At 39.9% G+C, this 27,500-nt stretch overlaps 1 protein-coding gene across 7 annotated transcripts in view; it reads left to right on the top strand.

Moving 5' to 3' along the window:
* neo1a (neogenin 1a) overlaps positions 1 to 27,500 on the top strand; it is a 152,708-nt gene that overhangs the window by 59,416 nt on the left and 65,792 nt on the right. For all 7 annotated transcript variants that reach the window (XM_060886510.1, XM_060886498.1, XM_060886547.1 and 4 more), the window contains exon 3: positions 26,174 to 26,449. In XM_060886510.1, the coding sequence (XP_060742493.1) occupies positions 26,174 to 26,449 (276 nt within the window). The remainder of the gene's footprint in view (positions 1 to 26,173; positions 26,450 to 27,500) is intronic.

The raw sequence follows: 27,500 nt of genomic DNA, 5'->3' as shown, positions 1-27,500 counted from the left end.
GTGTTCCAATACTTTTGGAGGGAATTGCGTCATAGGACACTTCACATTTTTACTCAAATCTATAGATAACTTTCAGACTCCTGATTGAAAACCTTATTTTTCTCTCTCTCACTCTCTCTCGCTCTCTCTCGCTCTCTCGCTCGCGCTCTCTCTCTCGCTCTCTTTCCCTTTCTTTCTCTCTCTCACACACATCTTGTCTAAAGGCTGTGTCTGAAAACATTGTTAGTGAAAAATTAGAGATGTGAAAAATAATCCTTTCTTTACACTGTACATTTGTTGATGCGTGTGTGAGACCTTTTGGACTTTCGCACTAACACTGATTATGATGATGAGAGATTTTGGTGACTCAGAGCTGCAGGAAACCTGACATTCATCAATGCCTTCAACCTTGCTTGGTGTTTCTATGGGGTTGCGTTTCTAGCCGTTTGTGCGTGTGTCTGTGTGTTTGTGCGGCGTCTGGGTCTGTGTGTTTGTGCGTGCGTCTGTGTCTGTGTGTTTGTGCGTGCGTCTGTGTCTGTGTGTTTGTGCGGCGTCTGTGTGTTTGTGCGGCGTCTGCATCTGTGTGTTTGTGCGTGCGTCTGTGTCTGTGTGTTTGTGCGCTGTCTGTGTGTTTTATTATTATTATTATTATTATTATTATTATCAGGATTTTCTTTGTAGTAGTAATAATAATAATAATAATAATAATAATAATAATAATAATTGCTAATAAATAATAATAATAATTGCTAATAAATAATAATAATAATTGCTAATAAATAATAATAATAATTGCTAATAAATAATAATAATAATAAATAAACAATTAATAATAACAATTACAATTTAATACAAATTAAAAATCCTTTTCTTTCCTGCTTTATTTCCATCTTTTATCTTAATAATTTTAGTAACAATATGAATAGTGTTAATGTTCAGGAAAAAGAGGAATGATGCTGAGCGTATATAAACAGTGTGTGCGCACACGCGTGTGTGTGTGTGTGTGTGTGTGTGTGTGTGTGTGTGTGTGTGTGTGTGTGTGTGTGTGTGTGTGTGTGTGTGTTACATATAACGTGAAGCTGTTTTTCTATACACTTGTGACTTTATCTGCTCCGAGAAAGATTCATCTTCAGCCAGGTTGGGCTATTTGTATTCGGCGAGCGCCTGAGCGAGATGATAGCACAGAGATCAAAGTGTAGGGAACGAGAGTCGGCTGCGAGCGCAACGCTAAAATGAAAACACACCTGAAACGAATGGTTTCATTTTGCGTCCTCTGCTCTGCGTGGCTCGGTGGAGGCCGTGAATTCTGCCTGGTTGAGCTCGAGCGCTCAGATACAGCCGTCGTTTTTCTCTTCATTTGTAGTCTGGGCAACCGAAGAGCTCGGGATTTTACCGCTTTTATTTATAGTCCACTGCAAACATGACATAAAAGTCTCGGTTTATTAAAACACAGGAAATGCGTTTGTGGTCCTGGTGTACGGAACAGGCCACAGATGCGATTACAAGTGCCACAGTTTACGACTGTTCTTTCTGGCTTTCTGTCTCTATAATAACAGTGTAAAGGTCATGTGTCTTTTTATAACGATGTCGTGTCAAACTATATAGATGTGGAGGGAAAACGCTGTGACATCACCAGAGATAAAAATCCAATGACCCTGAACCTGGATTATGCTTTATAGGAGGTGTGTGAGCTACCTGAGGAGAACATGTGGAAACCTGGGGTTTTCTTTTTTTAGCTTTTTACTGGCTTCATCACGCACGGGGCGGAGCAGTAAACAGGAAGTGTTAGGTGAAAAATAGAAAACATAGAGGGTTTTTTTTCCTTTGTTCAAAAATGGTAGCACATTTCTAGCTGGCTGGAGAAATGTGTTTCTGAGGGAAGATTGTACTTTACACATAAGTGAATTTACAAATAGGAAAATGATGAGTTAACCGATCTACTCTGGGGGGGGGGAATAAACAAAGATGTAAAGACAGACGCATTAATTAAACAGTAAGTGAAGTTAACTTTAAAGAGAAAAAGTGGCTCCAAACAATTAAAAATGAACAACAGACTTGGAGTCACCTAGTTTGAGTGGTGGTCGAATTTAGCGTGTTAAGAAAAGTGTTGATCGGTGTGTCTCCACCACTCCGTCAGTATGTTTTATACTACAGCGCTGTTTCATTTACTACGGAAGGTTCTATAACAGCAGATCTCTTAGGGCCTTTTTACACCTGGTCACTTCATGTGTTGTCTCTGATCTGATAGCTATCTGATTTGTTAAACCTGTTCCATTTACATCAGGCCACATAAATGCGTCTCGGCGAATCGGATATCGATCCGATCTTTCTACTCCCGCCCAAAATGCAAATATATTTGACCTCATTTCCGGGGTAATTGAAATGGAACACACTTTGGTGTATGCGCTTTTCAGAATGCAATCAAAAAGAAGACGAAAAAACTTTTACTACGACGTTTATGCTACAAAAAACAGTGTTTACTGTTTGCTGCATTTTCGCTGGCTGCAGCAGCGCATTTTAAGACCCAACGAGACGCCTGAGTGAAAGATCACCTGCGAGTGACGTACTTCCGTTTGGGAGGAGTATAGCGCTGACGTATGTGGCTTGAACAACCACATTCATTTACACCTGTCCAGTTTCATCTGAAATGCGTCCCAGACCACCTCCTGAAGTGGTTTGAACCATCAGATTTATATCTGTCTCGAAAACGTTTCGGAGGGCATTTAGACCTGGTCTTTTTACCATCGGATAGCTATCTGATCACAGAAAACGCATGAAGTGACCAGGTGTAAAAAGCCCCTTAGTGTAAGAAACGCTGCAATGTAAAGCAAAGCTTTTTGTCACCGGATAAGGACCACGTACGGTATGACGGTCAGAGGTGCATAAACTTTTGGCCATGTAGCTTATGTACATCACTACTGGTCAATAATAATGATGTTATGATGTTTTCACCGTTTAGGCAGCAGAATAAACCAGCCTATAGTTTCAGTGTATGTTGTAGAAGCTGATAACCCCAGTGCTCTCTAAGCAAAGCTATCTCCGTGATAGATGTTCATCCCGGTCTTTTCTCTTTCCCGTTCCCTCACTCGGACATGACCTTTACTTAGGTAGGGACCGTAGCTGTTCCCCAATCTGCCTGCGTTTCTGTCAATCACTCAATGTTTCATTTCACACTGCAGCTTTCCACTCACGCTAGCTCTTTATCCTCCCCAGTTTCACACAGCCACGCTAGCTGAGGCTCAGCGACTCCAACACAAACACCACCCACAGCACAGCTATGAATTACAAACACCTCTTCCAAAGGCTGTCAGGTTTCTTTGCAGGCCCTTTAAAATAAATGGTGATTGCAGTAGTGTAGCAAGCTATTGAAGCTGTAGTGTTGTATCAGAGGTTCGCACAGGATTGCTGGTGGCTCGGCACTGTGTGGCTCGGCACTGTGTTGCTCGGGGTTAGACGTCCAGATGAGTCTGGGCTCAGAGAAATCTTGGTGGAGAGACTTGAGATTTGATGTAGTTCTGTTGTTCTCAGTTTATTTTGAGATGCTGAAATCATCCTGGTGGAGAGTTTTAGCTCGAGACACGTGAGTCTTACTCCAGTATACACCAGGCTTGTATTTATTTATTTATTTATTTATTCATTCATTCATCCTTTTTTTTTTCTTCTTCAATAATACAACCAAAATCCAATGTTCACTAGCTTACACTACCTACACAATTTATACAGGAACAGGGCATATCTATCCATCCATCTATCCATCCATCCATCTATCCATCCATCATTAAGTCATCCTACTTGACATGGAAAAGTCTGTCTCTGTCCATCCAGGCATTTATAATCATCCTACTTAACTAAGAAAGTCTCTCTGTCCATTCATCCATCCACCCATCCATCCATCCATCCATCCATCTGTCATCCTACTTGACAAGGAAAGTCTGTCTCTGTCCATCCAGCCATCCATAATCATCCTACTTAACTAAGAAAGTCTCTCTGTCCATTCATCCATTCATTCATCCATCCATCCATCCACCCATCCATCCATCCATCCATCTGTCATCCTACTTGTCAAGGAAAGTCTGTCTCTGTCCATCCAGCCATCCATAATCATCCTACTTAACTACGAAAGTTTCTCTGTCCATTCATCCATCCACCCATCCATCCACCCATCCATCCATCAATCCATCTTTCATCCTACTTGACAAGGAAAAGTCTGTCTCTGTCCATCCAGCCATCCATAATCATCCTACTTAACTAAGAAAGAAGAAAGTCTCTGTCTGTCCATCCATCCATTTATCCATCCATCCATTTATCCATCCATCCATCCCGGTTATCTGACTTGACCAAAGAGAAGACCAGAAATTGTCAGTCTCTGATGATTATATGAGTTCCTGTGCCTTTTAATGCAGCACCTTAATTTAGATCACAAGTTTTCCATCAGTAAAATTCTTGGCTGTTGGACATGTAAACAAAATCTGTGACAAAATATACACAGTAATTATTTGACAGCCTCGGAAAAGCCTTTGCATGCTGACATTTTCCACAACATGTAGTTAGATTAGTTATTTTTCTGCCGCTATTTCAAGCACAAATAAAGTTTATAGCTGTTGGTTAAATTAAAGAGGAAGGCTACAGTTCAGGACCATCACAAGAAACGACAGAAATGTCATTAACGGCGGTTCGCCGGAATTCAGCTACATCCGGTGGCTTTTCCCAGATCGCTGCACACAAAACAAGACACACAGCCTTCCATTTTAAGCAAAGGATCCTAGTAACCTACAAGACAGTCTTGTTAGATGGCTAGAACACGGACGAGAGCAGAACGGTTTCGTCTCGTTCGTCGATTACGTCCGGTAAAGGATTCCGCTGACCTCGGCGAGACTGGAGCAGCCGGTGATTACGAACATTTTGAGGCTTTCTTTGGATGCCGTCCACTGCCTTGTGCTGTACATTTCAGCATTGTGGCTTGCTGCAGGAATTCGGAGTTGGGCCGTAGCCTCGCTGACTTTCTGCTTCAGTTTGCATAAAGTCAAACCGATCTCCTTCTCAGAGCAGTAATATTTAGAATAGAAACCAGAAGCCTGCCATTTGGATAAAGCAGCGTTTCTGTTATGCTTCGGCTTGACAGATTGAGGAACGTTACGTGAGCGGGGACCAGCTTTCTTCAGGATAAATGTATAAACATGCCACTTCTGTTAGCAAGCCTAAGCACATTTCCCAGTTTCAATATGTTAGAAATTCCTTAGTACGGTTTTCTTTGGATGTAATGCTGTTTTGAAACCAATGCAGTTTTTATTACAGTATTATTGTTTCTGTCCAGAGAGAGATACAATACAGACGAGCTTTTACTGTTTATATGTAGTGCTTACACTGCGAGAGAACGTGAGCATGGTGAAATTCTTAAGAAGGAAAAAAATAAATAAATAAATAAATTCTGGTTAAACATTATTAGAATGTTTTTTTTTTTTAATTCTTTATTTTTTATTTATTTTTTTTTAAAGGAAAAACTAAAGAGAGAAAAGAATAGAAAAATAAGACTTAAAATTTGAATGGAGTGTAGTAGAAGTTTATTTTTTCTATTCTCTATTTATTTCTTTTAAAAATTAATGCATTTTAAGATTTTTTTAAGAAAATGTCTAAAAGTAGTGGGAAGAAAAAAAAACAGTAGAAAAAAAAATTGAAAAAAAAAAATCTTGTTTTAAATCAAAAATTTTTTTTTTTTTAAATTTACATGCGTTTTACACACCTACAGGGTTGTGGTTTCAAATACCGTCTCCCGTGTGTGTGTGTGTGTGTGTGTGTGTGGGGGTGGGGGTGGGGGTGGGTGGGTGGGTGGTTTGGGTGGGTGTGTGTGTGTGTGTGTGTGTGGAAGTCCTCCAGGTACACTTGTTTACCCCCCCAGTCCAAAGGCATGTGTTGTAGGCTTCTTGGCATCTCTAATTTGTGTGTGTATGTCACTGAGTCCCAAAATAGACTGGCATACTGTCCAGGGTGTCCTGTGAGTCTCCTGGTTCCCCTGAGACCCAGTAGGGTGTAAGTGGTGTTGAGAATAATTGGATATTTATTTATTTATTTATTTTGTTATTTTGTTGCAAATATTCATTTACATAAAATGCACATTTCGTTACAAACGTCTTAATCTAAAGTTCAGCAGGTTTTTAGTTCTCTTGCATTTGAGTCTTGGGGATTTGGTATGTTTTGTAAATTGATATTTTTCACCGCTTCTATCTGTTAGTAGATCAAAAAGCACACAAAGACTAAGTGATCTGGTGAACATTGTCGATAGCTGTTTCTGGGGTGAAGAAAGAAGAATTCAATATTTGGAAAATAAGCCAAAAATAGGCTTCACCAACCATTGGGTTCTCTCGCTGTGTTCTAGTCTCTATTGTGTGAAAAACCGTTCAGATGATTCAAAGCGGAGTGTAAACGGATTGCACGCTTTGACATTTTATGAGAACTTATTAAGAGTTGGTTGAATAGGATTAGAGCACAGCGATGTTGAATTCACAAAGCTTTTATCAAACGGCAGCTCGAAGAGTCGTTCTGGCTTTAAGGGAAAACGGAAGTTTGTTTAATACGCGTTATCGTTTCTATAGTAACGGCTCCTTCGATTTTTTTTGTTACGAAAAAAAATTGACGTAAAGTTACACGTAGTAGCAGTAGGAAATGATTCGCATTATGTTTCAGTTGTGAGCATGGTAAAATTCTTTAAAAAATTTTTTTTTAAAAAAAGTACAATGTTTTTTCTGGTTAAACATCATTAATAGAATGTTTTTTATTTTTTATTTATTTTATTTTTTAATTTTATATATATATATATATATATATATATATATATATATATATATATATATATATATTTTTTTTTTTTCTTTTTTTTTAAAAGAAAAAAAATAGAAAAGAATAGAAAAAAACTTTCTACTTCACGTTTTTTTCTAGTCTTTTCTCTCTTTATTTTTTTTCTTTTAAAAATTAATGCATTTTAAGAATTTTTCACTTGCCATTAGGACACGGAACTAGGAAAATGTCTAAAAATAGTGGGGGAAAAAAAGAAGAGAAGAAAAGCAAAAAAAAAAAAAAAAAACATTCTCCTTGTTTTAAATCAAAAATGTATTTTTTTTATTTACACGCTTTACACGTGCTTTATTTTTATTTATTTATTTTTTTTTATTGTAATTTTTTTAAAGGAAAAAATAGAGAGAAAAGAATAGAAAAACAAAACAGCAGCTTCGAAGAGTCGTTCTGGCTTTAAGGGAAATCGGATGTTTGTTTAATACGCGTTATCGTTTCTATAGTAACGAGTAACGAGTAACGAGTAACGAGTATCGTTTCTATAGATTTTTTGTTACGAAAAAACAATTGACGTAAAGTTACACGTAGTAGCAGCAGGAAATGATTCGCATTATGTTCCAGTTGTGAGCATGGTAAAATTCTTAAAATAAAATAAAAAATAGTAAAATGTTTTTTTCCGGTTAAACATTATTAGAATGTTTTTTATTTTTATTTATTTTTTTTTTATTGTAATTTCTGTTGTCAGTGTTTACAGCCCAGTGTTACTGTGTATATCTTCACAAGCCAGAACCAATTTGACATCAGCTCTGTATCCCTTCCAACTGAATAATGAGCTAATGATTAAAATAAGATTGAGAGCCTTTATATAGACATAACATTGTGCCACTTGAGACAACAATTTTATTTTATTCAAAGGCTTTGGAAATCTTAACTGAGGATGCAAAGAGTGATGGTTTTCAGGAAATATTTCTCTTATCCATTTTATATTGCAACTTTTTTCCCCTCGATATTACGTGAATGCTGCGACGGGCAAAGATCTCGACTGAACTCTCACAGGATTCAGCGTCCCGTCATCAGCGTTTGCATGTGTATGGGTTTTACGGAGCAAAGGATCTACATAACAAAGAGGGTGTGTCTGTGCTATGGGTATCACTTATATTGTTTCTCTCCCACAAGAACAGGATCTTCTTCCTCTTATTATTCATTTCCATGACAGTGGAAACAGTGCCACAGTGCTAGACTCTTATTTTGGAAACTTGGACTTGTGAGGTACCTCACCTCACCTCACCTCACCGTACCGTACCGTGCCCTTCTGTACCTCACCTCTCTAAGGGAAATATCGCCTCCAAAACAATCTTTGAGATAATTGAAGTGACTCTGGAAGTTTAAGCTAAGAACAATTTTTTTATTTTTTTTACATTCCACGTAAAGTTTCAAGCGTTTTTCAAATTGCATGAATGTACAAAGTCTACAAGACTAGGAAATACTAGCTATAATAACAAATTTCCATTTACATTGTTTTATATATATTTCATATTTATATATATATATATATATATATATATATATATATATATATATATATATATATAGTTTTTACTTTTTCTTTATTTATCTATTTATCTTTGGTTATATTTTTTATCCCTAATTGCATTCCTTATGTTTGAATACCAGACAGACACAAAAAGCATTTCACTGCATGTCGTACTCTGTATGTATGTGTGTGTGTGTGTGTGTGTGTGTGTGTGTGTGTGTGTGTGTGTGTGAAAAAATACAATTTGATTTGATTTGATTTAGTTCTTGATAGAGATTTTTTAAGCAGGTCCAGCTAAGAATGTAAGGATTTGCCATTCATTTACATTTACAGCATTTAGCAGACACCCTTATCCAGAGCGACTTACATTTTTAACTCATTTTTATACTACTGAGCCATTGAGGGCCCAACAGTGGCACCTTGGTGGACGTAGGAATCGAACTCACAACCTTATGGTTGATCATTCCACATTTCACACTTATATTTAAGAAGGATGCTTTTTTTATACGCTCACAAAACTCATAAATAGTGCAAAACTAGCCATAGGTTATTGGCTTTATATCCAAAAAACATCCTTTTAAAAATTTCAAGCTAAATTATATTTAATATATTTATTCAGGCATGTAGTTGTCACTCAATTCATTACTTTTGATCCAAATACGAACGTCCGCAGAACGCACAAGATTCATCATCACGTTCTTACTCCTATCCCAGTTAACTCGGCAGTCAGTGCTTACACGTGTGAATGGATTTAATTCGGTTTTTGAACTTGAAATGTAATTTTTTTTCCCTTTGCTACAGTCCTGTATGGGACCTGGTTGATGCACAGCACTGAGAAATGCATTTTTTTTTCCATTTCTTGGAGAGTATGACAAACCTTAATCTCCAGTGAGTTCATTTTTTAAATTAATCCAGAAAATTTAATCCTCCATCGATATTAATATGAAATTCATAGATCAAATAAGTTACCCATGTCTGACTCTGACTGACAGAATGCTACAGGATATAGGGGTATGTAGGATATTGTAGGAATCAGCCTAATCCAGCCTTATTTAGGTGCTGTTGAGAATCATACTAGGGCTGGGCGATAAAACGATAACGATATGTATCGTGATAGACACGTGATCGATATCAATAAAAAATGTGTTCGATAAAACGGTCGATTTTTTTTTAAGAAAACAGAGGTTGCGAAGCAAAGTTTGGTTGCATTAACAAAGGTACTCGCTCTCTGGTAACCTAGCAACGTAGGGAGTGACACTCTAACAGCCAATCATGTACTGTAACAGTATCATGTTTGGTTGCACCATATCGTTGTCTTGTGCTGTTCTGCTGGATTCCTCTTCAGTAACCGGCGACTGATAAGCAGAAAGTGAGCCGCAGCGAGCGAGGAAATTGTAAATAAAAGCGGTAGAAAATGGATGGATGGATGGATGGAAGAGGAAAAGTCAGCATGCCAGTATGGCAGATTTTTAGATATTATAAGTCTGACCGTCGTTAGACCAATGTCGTCTGCAAATTATGCAAGACTAAATTCTCAGGTTTCTCTGTTATGTAACACTTTGCACTATTTTATTACACTTTATTAAGCATTTCTTACATTTTCCTTCTTTTTGCACCTTAAATGTTAAGAGATCATTAAGTGTTCATTGTGACTTTAGACTTCTGTTTACATTTTAATTATTTGAGTTTTCCTGCTTGTTGACATTTCTGTCTTAATAACTGAGGGGATTACGATCAGAGGAAGGTTAAGTTTAAAATAAAAATGTTTAAATGTAAGATTTTTCTCCTGGTCCTTATTTTAAACGGGTCATTAAAAATATCAATAATTATCGATATCGACCGATATGAGACACTGATATCGTGATACAGTTTTCAGCTGTATCGCCCAGCCCTAAATCATACCGGATTTTAGACGCCGACTTGTGCTGTCGTTTGCATGAAAGAATTACGTCCTGCAGAAAGCTTTAGTTAAACGGTCGTTCCGCAATGCTCCTTTTTTTCCTCACATTGTCGACGGTCCTCGTCTGTTGTGGTGTAGGAGAAGGGTCAGGACAAAGAGTCTGTGCATGACTCCTGGTACAGCGCCAGCAGTTTAATCCCATGAAATACTGTATGTGTTTAGCTCGGGTCTGGTGACAGCCATGACATGTAAATTACAGACTAAAGAAAGACTTATCACATGTCATTAGAGCGGAAGGAAAAAGAGCTGAAACATGAGCGCACTTCAGAAGAAAAAACCTCCTTCCTTTCGTGCCTTTGTCTGGTCAAGGTCATACGAAAGAGGCTGTTTTTCTTTTTAACCATGTTTCAACACGCTCTAAACTTAAACTTAATTGTTTTTTGGTCTATCTGGAGGGATGTTGGCCTGCTATCTGAAGTCTGCCCTGACTGAGAGGACAGAGGTAAGAGGCAGGACCATTGTTTTTCCTGGCAGCGTCAAACAGCCTTGTAGCATGTGACTGGGTGTCACTTTTCTCCTCTTTCCTACTCTCTTTTCGCTGTAATTTTATGTGTTTGCTTTTTAACTCCTCTAATATTACAAGGTCTGGCTCATACTAGTGTTTTTATTTTTTTTTGCTCCGACTTTATCGATTCATCTCGGCTGTCGCACGAGACAAAAGGATTCGTGTTGCACTCGTTTGTCTCGTTTGTTAATGTTTAGCAGGGAGGCTCTTTATATTTGCATTGCAGCATTGTTGAAAAGAGAGGCTCGATCTGGGCCACAGACCCAGACTGTCAGTCAAAACTAATAAAAGATAGCAAGCCTGTATTCGTTGCCACGTTACAGGTTTTTTTTTGCCTTTCTCTCCGGAGCAGCGGGGAAGGCCGGTTGGCAGAAACAAACCAGACGTCTGTTTTTATTTCTCCATATGAAACAAATCGTGTTTTAGAGTTCTCCAGCATGTCCGGTCCTGGCCAGAATGAGAGCTGTGAAGCACTAAATGAACAGAATGAACAGGTTTTTAGAGGCGATACTCAGGCTCTGAGCCGACGTAGTTTCCCCTGCTTCACTGAACTGGCCTGAACTCTCTATGCCAGGGCCCTGGGGAGGCTGGAGGCATTCCCAACTTCACTCAGAGCCGCCATTGAAGCTCTTTGCAAAAGTGGCAGCTCCACAGGCGAATAGATAGAGAGCAGGGCCAGGACCGTAGATGCAAGATGACACCCAGGCTGTTGATTATTTTCAAAATGGTTCTGTGATCTCTGTAGCATTTTACACCTCACAGTAGGAGATCTGGTCAAACATCTAAGACGTGATGGTGACACACCATATTTCAGACCCCTGAGTTGGGAGCGTAAGTGTAGAACTCGCCCCACACTTCAAGCAGCAGGCGTAAGCCGAGAGCCGCTACCAAACGCTGGGCTTCTCATGAAAGCAGCATGGAAGATTTCAAAGGAGAATAAAATTGCTGCGCTTATACACGATACACACCGCACGAATAGCTTTGTTGATCGGACACAAATGTTTTTGGTGATCAGCTAATCCAGAGGGAGAAGTCAGGAGCGGCTTTTGCCCAGGGTTTGGCAGGGTTTCACACTTTTTTTTTTTTCACACACAGCTCTTTTGCAGGTGTCCTGTCTAAAGAACATTATTATTCACATGTTAAGTGAAAGAGAAAGGCTAGCTGGTGGGAGGCTCAGCTGCTCCACTGATCCTGTCTGTTACCCAGACATGTCTATCACCTCTCGCTCTACTTCGCCTCTCATTGGCGTTCCCTTCCTCCTACTCCTCCTGCAGCTGGGATTCCCTCTGCTGAATTTTGTCTCTGATGTCATTGAATTTGGTCCCCAGCCTCTCTCTCTCTCTCTCGACGGCCTCTCTTCGTCTTCACACGTTCTTGAACCGATTTCATAAAGCTGAAATCTAAAAGCTTATATTATTACAGAAGGGTCACAAATGATCTCCTGCTCTGACAACAATATCTTGTGCAGAGTGTTGGCATGTCTAATAAAATCTGTATCTCTGGAAAGACGTGTTCTCTTTGTTCTGCCTGAATATGACCAAATAATCCATTTTCAACATGCGGCAAAGGAGTTTAAAGCCCTATTCGGACGGGACTAGTTTTACAGGGGGTCGTTAGAGAAATTTCAGTTTCACAGACGTACTTTGTGATTTTAATCCCGTCCGAATCTGCCATGTCTGTCTTTTTCTCACACGACCTGTGTAAAAATTCCAGAGCAAATTACCTACTGTTTTTCAGCAAAATCGGCGCTTCTCTGAGAAATCTAATCCCGTCCGAATGCGAATGTCTGTGATTGCCGAAAATGTTTTTTCCAAAACGCGTTTTCTTGTCTGTTTTGGTCAACGTGAACTACCGTATTAACCCTAGCGCACCGGTGTTCAGGTTTCTGCTTTCTGTACACCAATAATGGATGTAAATGTGTTTGCTACCTTGCGAAGAAATATAAAAAATGAAATCAACAAGAAGAGCCAAATCACGTAAAAATCACGTCAGTTTCATGTAAGAGTACTTTCATTTCTATAGTCAATTACATAACGTGAAAATTATATAAAAACGTATTTATTCCAATGGGTTTATAAGAAGTTCTATATAAAACCATATGATGACCATACGCAATCCACGCATCTTGGACATGTGGTCTTGTGCAGCGCCCACATGTAAAACACAGACACTCCTACCTCCGTAATAAACACAGAGATTAGTCCCGTCCGAATCCATACATGAAATGACAGACGTCGGCTGAAAAAAATTCTAACTCTAACGTCGTTTAGAAAACTAGTCCCGTCCGAATAGTGCTTAAGACAGTAGGCTAAACATAGCGCAGATGCAGCTAATGCGCTATTTAGCGTGACAAAGACCTTTGCTTGGGTAACAGCTCAAATTCATCCTAATACAGATGTGAAAAAGGCAATTTTGTTGACAGAGATGTGTAGTTGTTGCCAGCTGGACAGAGTATACGGTAAGTGTGTGTAGAATCGAGAGAGACTATGGATTGCGTGCATGCCTGTACCATGCAGTTATGCCTCTGCACGGATGTGATCATGTTATAGGACTCTTGCGAAAGATTTCCCTGTCATCAGTTTGTACATTCAAGGCTTTGTATATTGCAGCTTCACACACTTTATATCTGACTGCGCCTCTCTGACTTGTGGTGTGGAGTGATTCCATATGACCTCCTCTATCTTTTCTCCAACTTTTCTCATTTTCTGTTCACAGTTAACTCGATTCTTGTGTTGAGACGGCCCGAACGCATCGCTTAGGGCAGTTGAACAAGGAACAAACAAGGGAACTGCTCACAAGGATCTATTAGGGTCTATTTATTAGTACGTTCTTTGGTTTTCTCTTTCTGGGGATTCTTTCTCATCTACAATATAGGAGACGACATGGTCTGCTTGTGGCTAAAAGCCAAAAATGGACCAAAACCCACTTACCAAAAATCCTACACTGCTCTGCGCCAGGCTTCCTCCAGTACTCTCTATGCCCCTTTTCCACCGAGGCAGTTTGAGTGCTGGTTCGGAGCCTAATTTAGAACAGATTACATGGAGCTGCACGTACACGTTGGATTCGCCGCGTTTGGGTGTTAATGTAGGTTCACAAAGCCATGAGCATTAACAGTAAAGCAACATCCGCCATTGTTGATGATGTGTTTGTGTTTGTAGCTGCTGCGTTAAAGTAGCTGGGACACGTGACACGTAAACAGTCACGTCAGACTCGGCTCTGTGATGCTCTCTAGCCAGTGGAAAGGCAAACCGGTTCTTAGAAGGTTCGCCAGTGGAACCAACTTTGAACCAGCACCAGTGCTAGCTCTGAACCTGCACCCGGTTCTTTTTGGTGGAAAAGGGGCATCTCTGATCCTTCAGTACTGCTCGATTGGTTCTAGCACCTCTTAAGGTACATGGTAGGTATGCATCAAGACTCGAACATCTTCATTACTGGCAAACGATGTCTAAGGACCTACCTCTTCCTGAGACACGCACTTAAAACCTGCATATGCGTAATTTGTTGCTAAATTACCTCAGAGGTTTTAGACTGACCTTCTCAATCTGTGACCTAGTGAAGGATTCGCCGATACAAACGTCAAAGTGAACAAAGTTGCACGGGATACTGCCGTCATCACTGACAAAGCTCTAACTCGATTGGCTTTAATAAAACAGCATCCCTCAGGGACACGAACATATACACGCGTGTTTTCAGGACCACCGACGTTTGCTGAAATGGAGAATCTGATAAACTCAACTCTGTTTAGCGCATGTATACGTTTATCCACATAAATATTAGGCGTCACCGGCTACAGTGCAGCATGTTTTATTTGTAAATGTTTGTATCCTTTGGAAAGACCCTAAGCAATTCTTCATATCATTTTTTGTTTCTATGATGAACTCATTATTGTCTGCAAAAGAAATAAGAATGTTGGTGTTAATAGCAGGAGACATTTCTAAACCTCATTCATTCACTCATCTTCTACCGCTTATCCGAACTACCTTGGGTCACGGGGAGCCTGTGCCTATCTCAGGCGTCATCGGGCATCAAGGCAGGATACACCCTGGACGGAGTGCCAACCCATCGCAGGGCACACACACACTCACTCTCATTCACTCACGCAATCACACACTACGGACAATTTTCCAGAGATGCCAATCAACCTACCATGCATGTCTTTGGAACAGGGGAGGAAACCGGAGTACCCGGAGGAAACCCCCTAGGCACGGGGAGAACATGCAAACTCCACACACACAAGGTGGAGGTGGGAATCGAACCCCCAACCCTGGAGGTGTGAGGCGAACGTGCTAACCACTAAGCCACCGTGCTCCCCCATTTCTAAACCTGTTTATGAATAAGCACTTGGGGCATCAGAGAGAGCAGAAATGGCAAATGACAAAGAAATTGAACATTGACACCCACAAAACGGGCACAAATTCCACGTTTTGCCTTACGGTAAATTAAGCACACGCGTATAATATGCGTTTTTTTTTAATAGATAGAATAGCTGATTCACCGTTTCTTGTTCTGAAGACTCAGCATCTGAGCATGAAATCTGTTTACCCTGCTACCCCTTTAGCATTAATTCATTGGATTGGAAAGTGAACGATGTGCACCTTAGCAAAGCAAAGCAAACACTCGTCTCTGTTTTGTTTTATTGGTTCCTGCATGTTAATTGCAACTCTAACCTTAACATGATTGACTTTCAAATTCACACATGTTCTTTCCACAAATGTTCGTTTTATTTCCATGGTTTCCATGGTAACGTCCCCTACCCGAGCCTTTCTCATCATGCAGACACGCCTGTGTTTGTGGCCTCTCTTCATCCTCAGGGCCCTGCAAGCTCTTCTCCACTTCCTCTCACGTACGGCAAACATTCATATTACGCGGCTCGTCTGCCAGCTGATGTGCCTGCTTTTGTCTAGACGGACCCGATTGAATGATATTTCAATTTCGTTTGTTTGCCCTCGTTGCTGCTACAGTACTGAGGATTGAGTGTTCTTTGCCTGAGTGGAATTACGCGCTCAGCTTGTTGCCGAGGTGGCCTCAGCGCGGCTTGCTGCGGATCAGTAGGGCGGACAGGATGTTTGAACAGGATGCTGCAGGTTTTAATGTAAACTCAGCGACGAGCTAAATCTTTTAATAAACACACAGGACTCGTAGGCTGAGTCCGAGAAACATCTGGTCCCACTGTGCAGGCTTTGTTTACGCTAGCCAGGAGCTTAACATCTGCACTGTGCAATTTATTATTATTTTTTTCATATATTAGAACAAATATTGTACAAATACTATACAATATTTCAGTTGTTGCTGTTTTTGCACAATCCTATACATTATCTCAGGGATCTGCTGCTAAGAAACTGTGTTCATTCTAGTATTACTGCACGCAATATTGTCTGAACATACAGTATTTACATACAGTATTTACACTGGTCGGTCGGCGCTGTTTTTTGTTTACTGTCTTTTGTGTATTGTCTTTTTTGTCTTTTGTGTATTGTCTTGTAACCTTTTGTCTGCTCTGTCTTTTGTCCTGCACTGTCTTGTCCTGCACTGTATTGTTTGTATTGTCCTGCACTGTCTTGTCTGTCTTGTCCTGCACTGTCTTGTTTGCCTTGTCCTGCACTGTCTTGTTTGCCTTGTCCTGCACTGTCTTGTTTGTCTTGTCCTGCACTGTCTTGTTTGCCTTGTCCTGCACTGTCTTGTTTGTCTTGTCCTGCACTGTCTTGTTTGTCTTGTCCTGCACTGTCTTGTCTGTATTGTCCAGCACTGTCTTGTCTGTCTTGTCCAGCACTGTCTTGTCTGTCTTGTCCAGCACTGTCTTGTTTGTCTTGTCCTGCACTGTTTGCACCAGGTCACACAGATGCACTTTATGTATGTAGGACTACTTACTAAGTCCTTAGCTCTGTCTTTGTTTAATGTAGCACCACAATCCTGGAGATACGTCTCATTTCACTGTGTACTGCTTCAGCTATATGTGGTTGAAATGACAATAAAAGCTTCTTGACTTGACTCTTGACTTGAGAAATATATCAGTATTATGAGACAGTTATTTGTACTTTTAAAACCGCATCCTGTTTTTAGTTATTTGTTGATTTTTTAAGATAATAAGAATATTACCGTATTTTTTTTGCCTGAAAAAATTCACCGGATGCGTGTTATCGAGGTTGCCATCTAAAATCTTGTCTTGACTTTTTCCTTTTCGTTTTACCGTCTCTTTATTTTTCCCTGTTGTGTTGGTTTTATTTTCCTTTTTTAAAATATGCACTTTGGTGATAACAAAAGCTGGTTAACTGCTTAAGCTCGGCTTTCCTTTATAAGAAATACGTATCGTTTTTTTCCCCGTTTTTTTGTTTTATTAATCTTGACTTTGTTTATAATACTGTATATTATGCGTAGTGCTTCTTTCTCAATTTGTGTTCATACATCAGGCAAAGAACGGCTGTCTAATTGGCGGTCCATTTATCAACATGACAGTTATTTTTTAGCAATAACTGTTTCTTTTTATATCTAATTTACCTAGAAGCCTAAACCACAGATCAGATCACATTGTGAATTGCTGCTTGACACCCTTCCTAAATTGGGACTTTGGGTGGTCCTTGTGATTCAGAAAGGAACCCATCCTCATCTAGGTAACACCAGAGAGTGTAAGGTAACATCCCTTTAATAACTACTATATGGTCAAAAAGTTCAGTTGTGTAACCAGAAGATACCTTGTCTACATTCTGTAGCAGGGCTGGGCGATAAAACGATAACGATATGTATCGCGATAGACACGTGTTCGATACCAATAAAAATTGTATTCGATAAAACGTTCAATATTTTTTATTCTTCGTCGGAAGAAAACAGAGGTAGCGAAGTAAGTTTGGTTGCATTAACAAAGGCACTCACTCTCTGGTAACCTAGCAACATAGAGAGTGACACGCTAACAGCCAATCATGTAACAGTACTTAATAACTGAGGGGATTATGATCAGAGGAAGGCTAAGTTTAAAATAAAAATGTTTAAATGTAATATATTTTTCTCCTGGTCCTTATTTTAAATGGGTCATAAAAAATATCAACAATTATCGAAATCGACAGATATGAAATACTGATATCGTGATACAGTTTTCAGCCATATCGCCCAGCCCTATTCTATAGTAATTATAGACACTACAACTCAATACAAAAATGACAAAATACCATTTCTCTTGTAATGGCCCAGTCTTACAGATCCTTTGTCTTCCTGCCAGTTGGAGTTCCGTTGTCGCAGAAATGTCGCGAGTTTATTCTCCTCGCAACGTTTGACACTTCTGAAAAGAATCGTCCAACACGCGTAAAATCTTGTCATTGTAAAAATGCCCTAGAGGGGCTAAGCAAACGGGCGGAGATAGCGGGTTGACTTTTCTTCCTGAACGGACCTCTGCTTGGGAATATTGTGTTGTTCCATGTTATCATTTCACTTTCTCAGCCCCTTCAGGAAAGTAACACAGAATATAACCCATGGGTATATGCTGCCATTTATCCTCTGGGAAATGTGTTGCCACTGTTCTATAAAGAGAAAAAAAAAAAAACACAGCTGTCTACAGGTTTTATTTCAAGCAAAAAACAGCAACAATTTGACTGTCATATACAGTAGTATAATATAATAGTATAATATAAAGTCGGAGGAAAGTAAAGGCGTTTTAGCTCTTTATGTCTGTTACATTTAAGTTATTCGTTCTTGGAAAACATTTGAGGTTACACCTAATTCATTCATTCACCCTCAATTCCTGTGTAATTTACCTTAGAGAAAGGAACGAAAAAGACTTTGTCATTTATACATTCACAGCGTAGTGAAATGCTTTTCTTTACATATCCCAGCTTAGGAAATTGGGGTCAGAGCAAAGGGTCAGCCATGATACCACCAGTGTTGGGCAGTAACGCGTTACTGTAACGCAGTTACTTTTGACAGTAACTAATACTCTAACGCTTTACTTTTTAAATAAAGTAACTCCGTTACCGTTACCATATGGTGCGGTTGTCCGTTACTTTTTAAATAAAGTAACTCCGTTACCGTTACCATATGGTGCGGTTGTCCGTTACTTTTTAAATAAAGTAACTCCGTTACCGTTACCATATGGTGCGGTTGTCCGTTACTTTTTAAATAAAGTAACTCCGTTACCGTTACCATATGGTGCGGTTGTCCGTTACTTTTTAAATAAAGTAACTCCGTTACCATATGGTGCGGTTGTCCGTTACTTTTTAAATAAAGTAGCTCCGTTACCGTTACCATATGGTGCGGTTGTCCGTTACTTTTTAAATAAAGTAACTCCGTTACCGTTACCATATGGTGCGGTTGTCCGTTACTTTTTAAATAAAGTAACTCCGTTACCGTTACCATATGGTGCGGTTGTCCGTTACTTTTTAAATAAAGTAGCTCCGTTACCGTTACCATATGGTGCGGTTGTCCGTTACTTTTTTAAATGATTTATACTTATTTATTTACTCATTTTGGCTGAAGTGTAGCCTACAGACTAACCTGTTTACAGCAGCGACGCATTGTAGGATCGGTGGATGCCAACCTGTAAACACGAAGACGCCGCACTGTGAGTGTGTTTCCGGTTATTCAAGTATGTGCGGTAGTAATGGCGAGTCAAGGCGAGAGCAAGACGAGTTTCTCAAAGTGGAAATATGCTCATTATTTCTTTAAAAAAGTAACTAACAAGTTACTTTTAACAGTAATGCGTTACTTTTTTGGTGTAAGTAATCAACAAATTAATTGAGTTACTTTTTGAACTGTAACTAGTTACTATTTCTTAGTAACTAGCATAACACTGGATATCACACCCATGGAGCAGGGAGGGTAAGGGCCTTGATCAACGGCCTAATAGTGGCAGCTTGGAAGAGTCTTGAAGGCTTGAGCCAACGTTGCCCTCTAACTAGCTACCACCATATTGTTTTAAAACAAACCAGAGAACTTAATGCAAACCTACACATACTGTACATGGACAGAACATATGCTTAGGATTGAACAAGGGACACTAGAGATCCTGAAGGGAACAGCGTTTTTAATATTTACTGTTTTCCTTATAGTCTCAACAAGTACACTACTTGTCATAATAAGTTTTGCTTGTGAACAGTGTAAAGAAGTTTGTGCTAGGTGCGAGTTTCTTGGGAACAGCAAGACTACATAATTCTCTAAGGATTCTTTGACCAATACTCGAGTTCTTTGCTTGGAACTTCTGAAAGGAAGGGAAACTCTTTGTTGTACAGATCCCCATGGAACCTTAAAAGGGTTTCACCATAGGGACCTACCCAAAGAACTACCCAAAGAACTCGTAAGATGGGTTGATCTAGTTACTTTTTTAAGTGTTCACCTTCAGTGAGTGCTTTTACAAGCTCGGCGATAATCAATCATCATATTTCTGCAATTATTGGATTATTTTAGCAGTCATGTGAACTGGATTCTGGAGTCTGACTAAAGCTATTCTTTAGATTGGAATTCCAGTGGGATTCAGCCAACTGAGTTATTTGGTGAGAATATTTAATTCAATTCAATTCAAGTTTATTTTGTATAGCGCTTTTTACAACTGACATTGTCACAAAGCAGCTTTACAGAACATAAACATAGAACAAAAGGTTTTTAAAAAAGAATTATATAAAGATTAATAGAATACAAAATTCAAGATTAATATTAGATATATTTAAATGTGTTTGTATTTATCCCCTATGAGCAAGTCTGAGGTGACTCAGGCAGCAATGGCAAGGAAAAACGCCCTTGAATGAAGGGAAGAAACCTTGAGAGGAACCAGACTCAAAGGGGAACCCATCCTCATATGGGTGACACTCTTAGTATCACAGAGTCTAACTGGAGCTGGTAGATCTCTAGATGCCTCAGGATTCTCACAGAGTCGGCCTCGTCTCAGCGGAGGTCCAAGATCTTCATCGCACGGAAGACGATCGGAGCTGGTACAATTTCAAACAGAGAATATGGTTAAATACGCATCTTCCATTTTAATCTACCGTCTTTGTGCTACCAAGATGGTATCTACCGACATAGTATTGTTGAGTGTTCAGTGAATGTTAAGAATACTATGCAGAATTAGATTTTTGTAGATATTAAACACTTTTTGATCTCTATTACCCCTTTTCCACCAAAAAGAACCGGGTGCTGGTTCAGAGCTGGTGCTGGTGCTGGTTCAAAGTTGGTTCCACTGGCGAACCTTCTAAGAACCGGTTTGCCTTTCCACCGGTTAGAGAGCATCACAGAGCCGAGTCTGACGTCACTGTTTACGTGTCACGTTACACAGCAACGTTAGCGAAGCAGCGGCAAACACAACATCAACAACGGCGGATGTTGCTTTACTGTTAATGCTCATGGCTTTGTGAACCTACATTAACACCCAAACGCGGCGAATCCAACGTGTACGTGCAGCTCCATGTAATCTGTATAAACGGAGGTTGTAATCGAGAAAGTACATAACATTATTTTATCGTTAACACAGAAAAAATGTTAGCCTTAGCATGTAGCTACTTACTATCATGTGTGCTGATAATGTATCATATCACGGTAAAGTAAAAGTGTATTAAACATTAGTATACTTAAGGTACATTATCAAAGGCGCTAACAGTAACCCCGCCCCCAGCTCCGCCCACAGCCCCTGACACAAGCGGTTCTTAAGTCTAGACCAGCAACATTTTGGTGCTACTTAAGAACCACTATTCCTGGTTCAGAGCCGGTGCTTTGGCTGTCGAAAAAGAAAGAACTGGTTCTAAATTAGGCTCCGAACCAGCACTCAAACTGCCCCGGTGGAAAAGGGGAATATGTGTGAGCTCATCCATAGTCCAGTGAGGTATCTTGAATAGGAGATGGTGCAGCTAAGGTACAAGAGTGGCCTTTGTGTTTATTTGCATATGTCCCTAGTCTTTAGGAAGGTATATCATTAGTTGGCTCATTAAACAGATAACAAAGGCATTGTTCCTGGTATCTGAACCATCATGAAATATGACTCCATGTTATCTCGACTCTTCAGATCTCTAGCTGTCACTGGACTGTGTACACCGTCAGCACTATCTAACAAAAGGGCATTTGAACAAGTCATTAAATTACCCTTTTCAACGAGGAGAGGAGAATGCGAGAGGTTATGTAAATACATTTTGCTATGCCTGCTTTAATGTTAAAGTGTCTTGTTTGACAGAATAGTGAGTCTGAGCGTTTTGGTGGTTTTAAGCACTTTTAAGGACAGGATGAGCATCACACAGCGAGTAGCCCTGATTGCCGTGACCTGACTGTAACCTGTCTGGGATTGTAGAGAATGAGCAGTTTTCTTCACAATGCTATAAGAAAATTCACAGTGGCCTATTACTGTGCCATCTCAAGCACCTAATAGAACAAACGCTGCATCCTGCCATAACAAGACTCTATTAAAATATGCATCAGGTAGGGAAGGTGACGGTCAGGTCTCAGGATGACTTTACTATGAACTGGGTCACATCCTGGTTGGATGTCTTTCTTTCACTTGCATTCATGTTAATAGAACAATAAGACATGAAGCTTGGAGATCTTTGTAATTTCGACCGGAGCCGTATTAAAATTGCGTGACCCTGGTCATGAATATTGCATGAAGGTAAGCAGGGGGCAACTTAATCTGCTCAGTGTAGTGAGTGAGAAAGAAAGGAGGCGGATTTATTTACCCTTGGGATCTCGGAGGCCCCCGTTCCTGATCTTATGAGCTTTAATGTCCAGAGCTCCAGCTTACCGTTCCGATTTTGCTCTGCTGTTTTTTTTCGCCTTGGACCTGCACAGCAACAGATTTATCTCCTCATAGCTGAGTTTAATGGCTTCAGTAAATCGGGCTCGGCGGAGTCACACTCGTGGGGCTTTGTGCCTGAAAAGCCCACCTCGGAATGGAAGGAGATGTTTGGCTGCCCGCCTGTAAATATTCTGGAGGTTTTTTTAATAGCCGTCTGCTTCCACAAAAGACCAGTTAAGGAGTATACAGAGAGTCCCGGGAGAGGCTGATCATAGCCAATGGGCTCTGGCTCAGCGGGACAGCCGAGACCTAATATCCTAATATTTTTCTCTAATGGTACATGTCTTCTTGCAAATTTAGTTGTATGCCACCATCTCTGCTTGTAGCTGGTGAGTTGTAGCTTCTGTGGCATTTTATTTCTAGGGGCCTGGTTAATACTGATCACAAAGTAAACACCCTTCGGTACTATGTATTTTAATGTATTAGTATTTCAAAGTGTACGATGATGTTCATATAAACTGGAGACATGAAACCGCCAAGCATGTGCTATAGTATATGCATGAACCAGTAACCTAGGGTGTTTCATAGGGTTTCAGTTTTCAACAAGGCTTCTTAGGCTATGTTTGCATGGAATATATCTATTAATTTGCTGTTGGTTAATCAGAAGTGTGGTACATGGATGCAATAATGCTGCCAATTGCTAAGCCACATCCTTTAAGAACTGCATCCATCCAGCAGAGTTGTAGTCACAGGATGCTTTGAGAAAGTATAAAATCTCAAACTGCAGGAACTGCAACGAATCACTGACGGGCAAATATGTAGTCGTAGCGATTGTAAGCGATTTGTTTTGATTTTGTGAGTCAAGGTTTATTCAAGTAACCTGGAATCTTAAGTGGCTTCAGAATGAAGTCATGCATTTTTTTGCTCCTGTAGATCTTACAAAAAAAAAGTCGACACGTATCGTCATTAGACTGGCGGTAAAGTGCACGAAATCTGGATTTTGTTGAACATTCATCTAGGCTTGACTCGAAGCAGCTGCCTACTCTACTTCCAGTCCTTGCTGTTCGGCTGTGCATGTGGCGTCTATTTCATGAGTAGTCTCCTTCAATAATGCGTATTGGACGAGGCAGAGTCGCCTCTCTCAGCGGAGTCCTGCTGGTAAACAACGATGGGAACTGCCTCTAATGCAGTCTGCTGCACTGAAATCACTCAAGTGCCCAGCCAATAACCTCTGATCGTTTTGTCAATGCACACACACAACTTCCTGGGGAGTGTGTGTGTCTGCGTGTGTGTGTGTGTGAGTGTGTGCGCGTAAAAACCGTACCGTGTTGGGGTCAAGTGACCAAGCGTGATGTCTTGTGCGGTTGTGAGCTTTACTTTATAAGAGGTCGACTTTTACGTTCCATGGACTTGAAGGCTATGTGTGTGTGTATGTGTGTGTGAGGTCCATCTCTGGGTATAGGCTTCATTTCCACGTTGCGTCCAAACCGCTGTTAGGAATAATTGCGTAAATGTTTCTCTTGGACCGTCCAGTAGGAAACACTCGGACAGCGGATTGAAATAACAGCAGGCTCGGTGTTCCTCCTGACGCCGAAAGAAACAAACCAAGTCGTCCACAGCGAGAAGCAGAAATAGTACATGAAGGATGCTTTTTTGCCTTTTGTTTACATTTCTATAGTTCTGTAGAAACTGGAGTGAAATTCATAAAATGCACGTTCTCAGTTCATGGAGAGGCAGGAAACCAGGTGACCTGATTGTTCTCTGCTTAGAAAATAGAAGGCTTGATCAGCCATGAAAGGACATACATAATGAGAAATATGCACATATCTGCGCTCCCATCGTATGCATAATAAGCAGCGATCTTGTCAATGGATTGCGAATGGTGATTAAGTAGAGGCGGTCGCATTAGCCGCGAGGCTCGGCACTCCTCCTGTCCCTGGATTAATGGAGAATGATGAATTCGGCTTTAACGCAGCACCTTGACGAATCTGAGCTAACGTTCTCCGCAGCACAGTACAGAAAAATAAAAATAAAAAATGAAAAAAAACATATCTAAAACCACATTTCTTGCACTATATGTCACGCCGGACTGCAGACACGGCTCTGTTCGCAGTCAGAGAGGGAGAGAGGGAGAGAGGGAGAAAGAGAGAGAGAGAGATCGAGAGAGAGATCGAGAGAGAGCGAGAGAGAGAGAGAGATCGAGAGAGAGAGAGAGCTTTCAGGCTTTATTTTAAAGGCTTTCGTTAAAATTCTATAGCTAGTCTCCATGTAGAGGCCCAGTGTGAGACAGTCACTGTGTAACTTAATGCTTTTCATGACTGCATTTTGAACTTACATGAAAATCTTTTGCCTTCTTGGTCACAAACAGCTTTCCATACATCAGATGATAAGCAATAAGTTTTTATTGCAGAATTGTGTAATACCTTCCATACAAGGGTGGCATATAATTTATTTATATATATATATATATATATATATATGCATGTATATATATGCATGTATGTATGTGTGTGTGTATATATATATATATATACAGTGTGTGTGTGTATATATATATATATATATATATATATATATATATATATATATATATATATAATTTTTTTTATTTTTTTTTTTAATTAAAGTATAGTTTAGTAATTATTATAAGTCTCACATTTCCGATCATTGAATGATCTCTATTTATATGTTTTGATATATGCAATATTTTGGGCATTTTTTCTGCACAAAATAGGACCTCATTTTTTGTTGTTGTTGTTTTTATATTTTTCAATTCTACTTTTTATTAGAATGACAGTGAGTTGTAAAACCTTTCACTACACAAACTGTGTATCGGTGTGTATGTGACAAATACATTTTGAACTTGGTGTAAAATTGACTAAAACGTTAATAAACCTGAGTCGCTCTGCTACAGTATTAATTCATATTATTTTTATTTATTTATTCATTCATTTACTTCTTTGAAGATGCTTTGTCCACATCTGCTAGAAACACCTGCTATTTTTTTTAAATTATATTCTAAATGTATTATTAAAATTAAATGTATTATCAAACTAAATATGTTATTTAAATTCAAATTAAGTTACATTAATAATTAAACATTTATTTATTTATTTATTTATTTATTTAATAATTGGGTTTCCCACAAGATTTTCTGGACTTTTTCAGCAATTAGTTGACATTTATTTTTGAATATTCTTTGGAATTTTTTTGAGCCACTCATGACATTCTCACGAGAATCATTTTTTTGTCGGTTTAGTTTCTGCCTTTGTTGGGTTATGGTTTATCCAGGCTTTTTTTTTTAATGCTGGAATCGACTACACACGAATCAGCGGCGGTTTATCGGCACATCGACTACGTTTCTTCGAACCGTCCTCCTCTCCTGTGCTAAAGCCATAACAATTAAATCCCACAGCGGAGTCACATTGTTATAAAATCCATTGAATCGTCACACATCGGATCCATACGCTTTCATCTCTAATTGAAGGTGTCGTGTTTGCCGATCGGAATTAAGTCGGCTTCTATGTGCGGTCGGAAAATAATTACCTGGTCGTGAAAGAGCGAGAAGACTGAACAGTCACGGTCGCATTAACTAATATTTTGGGTCTGGTCTTATAGCGGTGTATCAGTACATGACAAGTCGTTTTTTTTTGTCGGTATTCAGCAGCGATTGCTTCATTTCTCTCTAATCTCTAAAGTTCTTTGTTCTCTTTGTAGGTACACCTCGATTCTCTGGACAGCCCGAGACGACGTCGGTGCATTTCGGGGAGAACCAGGTGCTCAGCTGCGAGGTCAATGCCGACCTGGTGAGCTTTATTCGCTGGGAGCGTGATAAGCAGCCGGTGCTTTTGGACCAGAGAGTGTATATGTTACCCAGCGGTGCTCTGGTCATCAGCAACGCCACGGAGGTGGACGCAGGGCTTTACCGCTGTGTGCTGGAAAATGCAGGACCAACCAAGACCAGTGATGAGGCTGAGCTCCAGATCCTGCCTGGTAAGGATCAGGAGTCAAGCACAATGTTAATGTAATACATGGTTTTGTTAGAGAATATGGAACGTTTCTTCATTGTCTGTGGGTTCAATCAGAACAGGGAGGTTTGTTAGCTTTAGCAACCAGCTAAGCAGCTCCCCGGTACAGTCCTGTCTAAATAAGTACACTGGAGCTCGGAACCTGTAAAAATACACCACGTTATACTTTAGAAATAAATGAACACGTTATAAAGATCCCTGTCACATTTTTCATGACTCTCACTGTGATAGAAGGCAGTGTTGACACTTCACAGCTCCAGTGCAGGAAAAACAAGCTGTCGTGTCTTTGTGGGATTTGACACACTCTCAACATGTATCCATCTGTGTTTCCACCAAGTTCTCTTGTTTCTTCCCATCTGTGTGAGTGTGTGTAAGGGTGGGTGTGAGAGTGTTTGGGTGTATATGAGTGAGTAGGTGACTGTATGAGAGTGTATGAGTCTGTGTGAACATGTGTGTGTGTTTTGTTTGTGTGTATATGAGTGAGTAGGTGAATGTATGAGTGTATGAGTGTGTGAACGTGTGTTTGTGTGTATATGAGTGAGTAGGTGACTGTATGAGAGTGTATGAGTCTGTGTGAACATGTGTGTTTGTGTTTTTGTGTATATGAGTGAGTAGGTGAATGTATGAGAGTGTATGAGTGTGTGAACGTGTGTGTGTGTTTGTGTGTGTGTATATGAGTGAGTAGGTGACTGTATGAGAGTGTATGAGTCTGTGTGAACATGTGTGTGTGTTTTGTTTGTGTGTATATGAGTGAGTAGGTGAATGTATGAGTGTGTGAACGTGTGTTTGTGTGTATATGAGTGAGTAGGTGACTGTATGAGAGTGTATGAGTCTGTGTGAACATGTGTGTGTGTTTTGTTTGTGTGTATATGAGTGAGTAGGTGAATGTATGAGAGTGTATGAGTCTGTGTGAACATGTGTGTGTGTGTTTGTGTTTGTGTATATGAGTGAGTAGGTGAATGTATGAGTGTATGTGTGTGAACGTGTGTGTGTGTTTGTGTGTGTATATGAGTGAG

This window comes from Tachysurus vachellii, chromosome 1 (assembly GCF_030014155.1).
Source record: "Tachysurus vachellii isolate PV-2020 chromosome 1, HZAU_Pvac_v1, whole genome shotgun sequence".
NCBI classification, from domain to species: domain Eukaryota; kingdom Metazoa; phylum Chordata; class Actinopteri; order Siluriformes; family Bagridae; genus Tachysurus; species Tachysurus vachellii.
The sequence above is the reverse complement of the archived record's forward strand: the minus strand, read 5'-3'. Positions and strand labels throughout refer to the sequence as shown.